General features: G+C 44.2%; 1 protein-coding gene across 1 annotated transcript; it reads right to left on the bottom strand.

Moving 5' to 3' along the window:
• Positions 1-9,826: 9,826 nt before the first annotated feature.
• LOC122729941 (COX assembly mitochondrial protein 2 homolog) lies at positions 9,827-10,364 on the bottom strand. The gene has a single exon (XM_043969090.1). It carries the CDS (start codon positions 10,303-10,305, stop codon positions 10,066-10,068), a length of 240 nt encoding a protein of 79 aa, XP_043825025.1. The 5' UTR covers positions 10,306-10,364; the 3' UTR covers positions 9,827-10,065.

The raw sequence follows: 10,364 nt of genomic DNA, 5'->3' as shown, positions 1-10,364 counted from the left end.
TCTGTGGGAGGGGGCCAGGGGCTTTCCTGCATTCACCATTCAACAGGACAGGGAAGAGATGGACAAAAGATGGCAAAAGGATCTGGCCCTTCTATTGCTTCCTTCCCTTCCCTAACCCTCACAAGCTTGCCTGGGACCCCATTCTTCACTGCCTGCTAACCTGGAGGCCTAAAAGGAATCGGATTGTGGGAAAGTCACTTTTAAATGTTTCTGGCTTTCCCCTTGGCACTCACCCTCCAGAGTCTCCCAGAACCTCAAGAATGGGGATCACTGCTCTTCTCTCCCTCTCTACTAAAGCACAGACTCATCCTCTCATCTGAGGATGAGGAAAGGGCCACAGTTGTGGCAGGAAACAGGGCAAGAGGGACTTTAGACTTAAGGGTGGCCACAGGATATCATTGTCCCCTGGAGATCTCTTAGCATTATGGTATGGAGGAAGGCTATTTGATAGGCCTGCCAAGATGTCTATGGTTTGCTTTTCCAGCACTTCTCTTTAGGTGATCTGTATAACAGGAGTAGACTGAGGGCTTTAGTTTACATTAGGATCATAGGACTTAGAGCTGGGAGGAACCTCAGGTGACATAGGCCTGGAAAAGGCCAAATGTTCCTCACAATTTTCAAAAAGAAAAGAGATGGGAGTCTGTAAACTACTGTCTGGTGAGCCTTCCCTTTAATCCTTGGCAAAATCCAATTCAACAAACATTTATCATGCTTTCATTTTATGGGTCACATACAAAAATCGCTTGAAAAGCACAACGATAAGAATCACTTTGGTGATATTGTGGTTATAAGCATCAAGCAAGGCATATAATAAAGAGATGCATTTAGCTTGCCAAAGAAGTTTGCCGCTGTAATGGCTGATTGCAACAAGCCCCTAAATGTTGCCAAGTGATCTAAATTCGTAATTACTCAAGAGTTTGGCCTAAATATCTACCCAAGGAAGAAGTAAGCGGTTGAAGAATGCCTGTTTTCCAGACTTTGATATGCAGTTGTATTGACAGGATATACAGCTGGTCCATCAGCACACCTATCTTGGTTGTATACTGCATATGGAAAATCAACTGAATTTCAGAAGAACAGAACAAGATGTATCCTATTAGGTAAACTATGACGTGCCTTTATCGACCCTAAGCTTCTTCCATTTAGCTGGGGTGGGGGGGGCGCAGAAGGCAGGAAGACACACAACAAAGACAAAGTAGAAACACTGAGAAAAGTCAGATTTGGGGAACGTCATACCTCAGGGCACAGGAAAATGTCAGCTCCGAACTCCATGAGGACACCACCCCTTGGAGTCCAGCTGCACCTATACCTAAGTAGAATATCCTAAGGACTCTATGAAGGAAGAAAAGTATCCTAGTTACCAATAGCTGTGATCTCCCTTTGCCCCATTTTCTCTATACGTGCACCTCACTACATTTCTGCTTTAGTTTCCAGCCCCCTCTCCCCTGTGACTTGTGTGTTCAGGAGTGTCCTCTGATTTCAGAGGGATGTTTTGTAGCACCTGTCTTTTTATAGCTACCTAGTACCTTTTATAATAGCTTACTGAGACCACTAATTGACAATCTGTGGGTAGTTCATCAGTGGGAGCTCCTGCCTGGCAGCCCAGCCCCTCAAAGTTGCCTTAGAGCCCTGAAGGGGAGTAAGTAGCAACTGTCCCTTTGGGGGCTCCATACTCTGAGGGTCCATACTCTAAAAGTAAGTAAAGATCAAGGGAGAATCCCCAGAGGGGTATTACATAGAAAAGTAAAGATTCTGAGGGGAGAGGATGAGGGAGTACAGGAGAAGACAGCTTGTTAAAAATCCACAAAGAATGATTGTCTAGCAAGGTCAGGGGATAGCTAATAGTACAGTTTGGCTGAAATATAGCACTCATGAAGGAGAATAATATGAAATGAGTCTAAGAAGGTCATTTGGAGCCAGATGGGGAAGGGGTGGTGAATATACATTAGGCTGAGGAGTTTTTATTTTTTCCTAGAGGCAGTGGGTAGCCACCATAAACGGTTAACAAAGCTTTTGAAAAAATTTCTGATCCTCTTCTTGTGGACAAGGTGGGGAGATGTGGGCCAGATTGTAATATAGTTAAGTAGACTTAGAACTAGATGAATGATTGGACCCAACTCTTGTAGGGAGAGTTCTAGTGGAGAGCCCTTTGATCCTTTGCTATTTTAAAATAAACTATTTACATATTTTTTAAAAAGTACTGGGTGGCAGATAGGTGGTGCAGTGGATAGAGCACCGGCCCTGGATTCAGGAGGACCTGAGTTCAAATCCGGCCTCAGACACTTGACACTTACTAGCTGTGTGACCCTGGGCAAGTCACCTGTGGTAAAAAGTTTTTAACAGTCGGTTAGTGATAGAAAGGAATGCTCTAGTATCCAATTTTTAAATCTCACACACCTTAACCCTCATTGCCTCACCCCCCCAAAAAAATAAAAATAAAAAGTATTGATATCTTTGGTTTTTTGTTTGTTTGTTTGTTTTTTTAGTGAGGCAATTGGGGTTAAGTGACTTGCCCAGGGTCACACAGCTAGTAAGTGTTAAGTGTCTGAGGTCGGATTTGAACTCAGGTTCTCCTGATTCCAGGGCTGGTGCTCTATCCACTGCGCCACCTAGCTGCCCCGATATCTTTGTTTTTTAACATCAATTCTATTTCCTAATATATTTCTCTCTTCTTCTGCCTAACTAAACAATACCTCAACCAATTTTGGCATTATGTGCAGCATTCCATACCAGGCCTGACCCAGGCTGGGCTGGTGGGTAAGGTACAATGTTGGAAAGATGACACTTTATAGGACATCTAATACTTAACAAAAAGAAGTTTGCTTAACAATAACCTAAAGAGAGACTTAAGGATACAATACTGATTCAGTTAGTAGGGTTAAATGTAAAGTCCTACCCTTGGGTTTAAGAAATCAATTTTGCAAACATGGAATGGAGAAGTGAAGGCTAGGCAAACATCCATTTGAAGGAGATCTGAGTGGTTTTAATGGACTGCAAGTTCAATGTGAGTTGACTGGGTGACACAGTGGTGAGAAAAACTGCACTGAGAGGCCAAGTACCCAGAATGAGGGAAGTAGTATCGATGTTTTATTCTGCCCTAGTCAGATTTCATCTGGAGGACTGTGCAGTGGTCTGGGTCCTGCATTTTAGGGTGGACATTGACAAGCTGGGGCATTTCTGGAGAAGGCTGACAGGATCTGGGAGGTGCCTGGAGACCAGCCCATATGAAGATCAGCTGCAGGATGTTTTCCCTGGAGGAGGGTGAAAAAACTGCTGTCTTCCAAGTATCTGAACTCTTATCATCTGGAAGAGATGTTAGATTTGCTCCAGATAGACTTAAAGGACAGTCAGTAAGCATTTATTAAGCGTTTGCTATGTGTCAAGCACTGTGCTAACCACCAGGGAAAGGCAAAACCAGTCCCTGTCCTCAAGGCATTCATTCTAATAGGGAAGGCAAGATGCAGTAATTAATTTCAAAGGGAAGGCTCTGGCATTAAGGAAAACTGGGAAAGCCTTCTTATAGAGGGTGGGATTTTAACTCAGAATTGAAGGAAGCCAGTGGAATTGAGGAGGGAAGGCATTCCTGCAGGAAGGACTGATAGTGAACAGCACAGTGTCACTGGATCTCAGTGTATGTGCAGGGAAGTAAGATGTGAGAAGTCTAGAAAGGGATGAAGGGGCCAAGTCATATGGGGCTTTAAATGTTAGAGAATTTTACATTTGATCCTGGATGAAATAAAAAGCCACTGGAGGATGTTAAATAAGGGGCAGGGGGACGTCACCTGCACAGACTTATGCTTTAGGAAGACTGGTAGCTTAGTGAAGGGTAGAACAATGTTTCACATAGCAGTCCAGAAGTGGGATAGGCTGCCTGGTTGGTGATGAGTTCCATAACCTCCCTAGAACACTTCAAGCAAAGGCTGGGATGATAGGTTTAAAGTCGGCAAGGCCCCAGGTACTCAGGGAAGTTGTGATTTACCCAAGAATGTGTCAGCAGAGACAAGATTTGAACCCAGCTGTCTAATTTCAGAGCCAACTCCTTTTTCCATTGTACCCTACCAGATATTTTAGAAGGGATGCCTGCTTGGATTTGGATTGGGCTAGGTGGTAGGTGAAGCCCTTTCTAATTCTGAGATTCTCTCGTCCACCCTCCCCACCCTCCACCATTTTAAAAATGAGAAAACTGAGATCCAGTAAGAGGAAGTGGCTTGCTGAATGTCACACAGCTAGGAATAGTGTAGCCCGGGTTCAAACTCATATACTTTCTTGCCACACCATGCCAGGCTATTTCAGTAATCCTTTTATAATGGGACCGGCCAATGGGGACCAAGTCCTTCCAGGATGTGCAATGCACTCAGATGCCAACCAAAGTGGGGGCATGGTGAGCTCACTTGTGGAAGTGTGTGATTCCATGTAACAGAGGGGCGCTGTCCCTAGATCACACACAAGTACTCTGGGACTGTTTCCTGTCTGCTCACTATGTGGTGAAGAATTGACTGCCGAGCCAGAACTGAGAAAGCATAGAGAAGTTCTAGTGGAGAAGTTTACCCTCTTTTTCTTCCAGCTGACCAAGGGATGATTCTCTGTGCTCCAGATGGTTAGTGGAGGTTGGGAGGGCAGGGTTATCCTACCCCAGACAGGGCCAGTGTGTGAGTTCATGGTCTCTTGAGAGACAAGCCTGCATCTTGAATGGGGCCACTTTATGGTGATGTTTTCTTTTCTTGTGAGATCCCCAAAGTTTAGTGGAACACCAAAGATCCAGTGGGAAAGCCCAAGAATGAGCCAATCCTGAGGTCAAGCCAGCTTGACCCATCCCCCCAAGTGGATTGACTTGGCCTTTCAAGATCTACACAACCAAATGGCCCAGTGGATAGAGTGCTAGACTCTTAATCAGGAAGACCTAGGTTCAAATCCTACTCTAGAAACTTACTAGCTGTGTGGCCCAGGACAAGTCACTTAATCTCTGTGAATTTCAATTTCCTCATCTAAAATCAAACATGTAGAATGGAAAAGGCAATAGCACCTCCCTCACAAGTTTGAGATAACATGTGAAGTGCTTTGCAAACCTTAAAACTATAGAAATGTGAGCTATTATAATTCCCAAGGCAGGTTCACCAAGTCCCTCACATGGGTTGGCAGCAGGCTGAGTACACCACGTGAGCTGCAAAGCCTGAGCCCTCACCATGCAGTCCTCCATCACCCTTGTACTATGGAACATGGAATATAAACTACTGGGTGTGGAATGCATCCTCAATATCTGCCAATCCAACTTTCTTGTTTTTCTGAGGAGGAAACTGAGTGATTTCTTTAACTTTTGTATCCACAATCTCACTTCATCCTTTTAACAGCTCTGAGATGGGAGGGCAGAGGTTGGTGAAGAAACTAAGTACCACAGAGGCTCATTGCCTTGCACGTGGTGACACACAAAACCCACAGCTGAATGCTGCTAGTTTTGATTCTGGGATCACTTAAACCTCCTCACTCTCCCTCTAGCCCCCGATAAGCCGCTAGTGATGAAAGAGGATGATACCGTCTCCTTTGACCTAATCACTGCAACCTTGTGCCTATCTCACCATGTTGTTGGGGTGTGTGGGGAATGGGACATCTCCCTAACCCTCCTCCATGGCCCCAATCCTACACAGATGGCAGTCTCTTCTGCACCCAAGACTCTTCATAAGAAAACTTAACCCTGGCTTTCCTTGGTCCTTCCCATCCCGTCCTTCCCAGTGGAGAGAAGATCTTTAGGTCTAACCTCCATCCCTCCCAGTGCATTTTAGTTGCTTACAACTTCTGGGTCTGGGTCTGACCTCTTGTGGGGATACTTCCCTTCTTACTTAGAAAGCCACTACACCCCCAGTCCTGCCTGGATATAACAGCAAGAGAGGTACCCAATGGATTCCTTTAGACAGCCAGCTACAGAGGCTGCTCCATCAGCAGAAGATAAGTGATGGCACTGCAGTTTTACTCTTTCTTTTTTTTTCTTTGTGGAAGGGATGAGGGGAAATGTAGGAAGAGGGGGGAGGGGTTGGAGGAAGAGCAGATCGGCTCCTCACCAACCAGAAGGGGCAAGCAACTTTGCCCCAAGCAGTGACTGCAAAACAATTCCTGGAACTCTCCCATCTTTTTTCCCTTTTTGTCAAACTGGACAAGACATTCTGATCAACAATTAGAAAGGAAGGAAGGTACCAGGGAGGAGGGAGTGAGAGGTACAGATAAAGGCAGGCAGTTTTAGTGGGTGGGGGAAGGGAATGGGAAATCCTTGTTCTTGGGCTCTGGAGGATCCCAAGAGATAGAAAAGACTTATCTAAGGAGACACACCCCGAGCCACATACACACAATCACATATGAGACTTAACCCAATGGGAGGGGAAATGGGGACAGACACAGAAGTCTGACGGTGGTGGCTGACACCCCTCCCCCACCAATAGCTCAGATTCATCCAGATGGCCACTGGCTAGAGAATCTGGGTCAGCGCCAACATTAGGATGCCCAAATGTGTGAGCGCCAAAGATGCTGCTTCAGGTCATTCTGTCCCTCTCAGGCTGAACCCCCAAGCCATACAATAAGGGTCTCTCCATCGGCCTATAAGGAACATGCTCCAGATTCTATCTCCCCAGGTCTCTCTCAGCCCCACGACCTTCCGTCCCCTCATCCTCTCCCCAGTCATCTAGCTTTCCATGGTGATGAGAAACTCTGGGTCTCATCCCACCAAAGATAGACTTCTGAGCCCTGGGTTCTTTCCTCTCTTTCCTTCATCCTCTTCTCAGGTCAAAATCCTCATGGCCAAACTCCTCTTCTTTCTTCGACATCTTATATGGTTATGTTATGTACTTGTGAGGGTGGATTCCCAGAAATTGTAGTAGTAGGAAGAGTAGTATCTCACTGAGGAGTTATTCAAGGGGAAGGGAGAAAGGGAATATGCATTTATTCAGCACCTACTATGTGCCAGGTAGTGTGTGCTAAATACTTTTCAAATACTCTCATTTGATCCTCACAATCCTGGGAAGTAGGTGCCATTATTATCCTTTTTTACAGTAGAGAAAACTGAGGAAGAGGTTAAGTAACTTTCCCAGAGTCCCACAGGAGTAAGTATCTGAGGCTGGATTTGAACTAGCTTTTCCTGATTCCAGGCCCAGTACTCTCTATCTACCCCAGCTCTTTGGAAGGCAGGAACAGGATAAAATAAAAGAAACTAGAGGCATCTACTTCTCTATTCTGAAAAACGTCTTAACAGCATAGAGGGAGGAGCCACGAGAACAGTGGGAGGTAGGAGAGTGAAGGGAGGGGGCTGGATTGTCTTACCAAGCTTCTGGATCATTCACAGAGCTAGCTGTGACAACCAAATCCCCTGTGTCCCTCTCCCCAGGTGTCTTCAAAGACTCTGAACCTCTCTCCCCCCTGCTCCTTTGTGAAAGATAGATTCAGGCAGTAAGCGGCGACACTTTTCTGCTGGTTCTACCTGTCCTTTCTGAATTTTCCTACTCTTTATCTACCCCAATCCCCTGCATGGTTTCAAGCTTTAGCGGTGTTCTGATACTCTGCCACTACTGTGACTGGCCACTAGGAGATGCACCAATTCACTCTCCCTAATTCTCCTTTATTTTGGCTTCATTCACCACCACCAGAGTTTTCAAAATTTTCAAAAGAAACTTTTAATGAGAAACAATAAAAACAGGGGGCAGCTAGGTGGCGCAGTGGATAGAGCACTGGCCCTGGATTCAGGAGTACCTGAGTTCAAATCCAGCCTCAGACACTTGACACTTACTAGCTGTGTGACCCTGGGCAAGTCACTCAACCCCCATTGCCCCGCAAAAAACCAAAAACAACTATAATGACTACTGACATTTCTATAGCATTTTAAGGTTTTCCTCTCTTTGTCTATTCATACATGTTCTTTAAAATGTCTTTTATGCTACTTTGTGCCCGTAAATTATGATTAGTCATATTTCCACTTGACCTCACTCCATTGCCCTGTGGTCACTTGAAGTTTTGATTCTCCTGAGATCATGGTATTCCTTGATTTGAAGCTATATGGCACCTCTAGAAATACACAAGTGATTTTTATAAAGATGGGCTTTTTCATCAATAATCAGCTTGAAATGATTAAAACCTATCATAAAAAAATAAGGAAGGCAACCCTAGGAAAGCATAGAAATGGATGAGTTTACAGAATTCAGGTTTCTGTTTCTAATTTAATAAATGCCTAATCTCAGATGGTTTGGGGACGTGGGGGTGGATCTTTACCATCTCTTCAATCCTGTCCCAAACTCCTCTTTTTTTTTTTTTTTTTTAAGATTGTATACACACACTGAAGCCCACAGAGTACCTACTCCCTACACATGGTAAAAGTTAAACATTTGGTGGGAAAGGAGTCAGGCCTTCCTTCCCTATTAAGGGATAACACTTAAGAGAGCAATTTGAACCTAGAAATGATTTCCTCCAGACTAACGATATTTAGTAGGGTATTTATACACCTGTACAATTCTAGCGCAGTGCCTTCTCTCTCTGAGAAGAGAGTGACCAGCCTTTTAGCTCCAATCTCCTACTCCCTTCCTGGTAGGAATCAAAGTCTCCCTTGAAGAGGGATGGTGGAGAAGAAACTCTCAATTCATGCTTCCCTGACCAATGTGGATTCACATGGATAACACACACACTCCCTTCACTAACAATATTCTCTGCCCTATGTCTCTGGGACACCTCACCCAGGGAGTCATCTTATATCAGTGGAACTCCCTCTTTGGGTTCACTCTTCCAACCTGAACTCCCAGGGACAGTTTGGGCCCTGAGAGGGACAACTGCTACCACAGTTTGGGGCTGGGAGGAAGTTACCCTGTGGTCAACTAAACTAACTCTTGAGTCCCCCACCTCTTTGTTCTCCATTAAATGATCCGCTAGTGACCTTATTTTGTGGTTTTTTTTTGTTTGTTGTAAACATGCCACTCAAAAAGACCAGTAATCAATCAATAAACATTTATTATGCCTGTACTATGTCAGGCACTCTGCTAAGTAGTAGTTATAAAATAGTCCCCTTGGGGCAGTTTGGTGGCTCAGTGGATAAAACATAGGCCCTGAATTCACAAAGACCTGAGTTCAAATCCGACCTCAGACACTTGATACTTACTAGCTGTGTGACCCTGGGCAAGTCACTTAACCCTCATTGCCTGCCCCCCCCAACATATATACATACAAATATATAAATATATATATATATATATGGAGAGAGAGAGAGTTCCCTGACCCCAAGTCCTAGGGCTCACTCTCCCACAAATAACACTCAGAATAGATGAGTGTTCACAAACTTAGAGATGGTAGTGAGGCACATAGGTGGAGACTGCATGTGGCAATGGGGTACCTCCCAATTCCTGGCCCTTGGAAGTCCTTTTCTCCCTTTGAGGAGCTCTTTTGCAAGCCTCCCCCTCCTTAGTACTCTGCTGTGCCCAAGGGTTGATGCCCTTTGAGAGTCCTTAAGTGGCACCATTCTTTTTTTTTTTTTTTGTATTACAAATTTTTAATCACTGAAGAAAACAGCTTTCCATGTATAGATGAGAAGACAAAAACAAAATATTTTTACTTTGGGCTATATTCCCTGGACTCTCCATGTTTCAATTTATTCCACTACCTTCTTTAAAAAAGTATTTTATCAGCCACAACTCATGAAAACTGTTTACAAAGGTGTGGAAGATGGCTGAGGTCTTGTGAATGGAACACTGATTGATATTTTTATGTCGCTGTGAAGGGAGGGCTGATAGCAACATACTTTCTTCACCTCTTCTAACTCCTTTAGCTTAGTAGGCATAAGGAAAATAATGATTTTCTTATAGGGGGCAATAAACAAATAGTCATTATTCAAATGTTGATGTTTTGTTGATGGCAAGGAAGTTCGGTCTTTTAGTCTTGCAACTACTAGAGTCTTATACTATCAGTTTCCAAATTTCTCTGCAGCTCATAAAAGGGTTCATTGTTTAAGAACTATTGAGTTCAAACACGGTGACTTTCTTCCAGCTACTAGCTGTATGTCCAGATGTTCATTCTTTTATTAGCCAAGATGTCTGGTGAAAGCAGAACTCAGTTTTCTGACTCTTCTGAAATACTGGAAAATTTCCGTCGCTTAGCTTCTCCAAATTCCCTGCTCTTGGCCCTCCTTTCTCCATACTCCTTTTTCAGGCATTTCCGCATCTCACGATCAAGATCATTACAGTGACCAAAAAATTTCAGGACATTGTGCTTTTGGTGGCATTCTTTTAATAAGTTAATTAAAATGTTACATTCCTCAGTATGTAGGTGTGGAGATAAGTCTGGATGCATCTTTGGTTAAGGATAGTGGCCCAACACATAGAAATTTTCCACCTCAGGAGATGCACTAA

This window comes from Dromiciops gliroides, chromosome 5, assembly GCF_019393635.1.
Source record: "Dromiciops gliroides isolate mDroGli1 chromosome 5, mDroGli1.pri, whole genome shotgun sequence".
NCBI lineage: Eukaryota > Metazoa > Chordata > Mammalia > Microbiotheria > Microbiotheriidae > Dromiciops > Dromiciops gliroides.
Note: the sequence above shows the minus strand (reverse complement) of the source record. Positions and strands in the feature narration are given on the sequence as shown.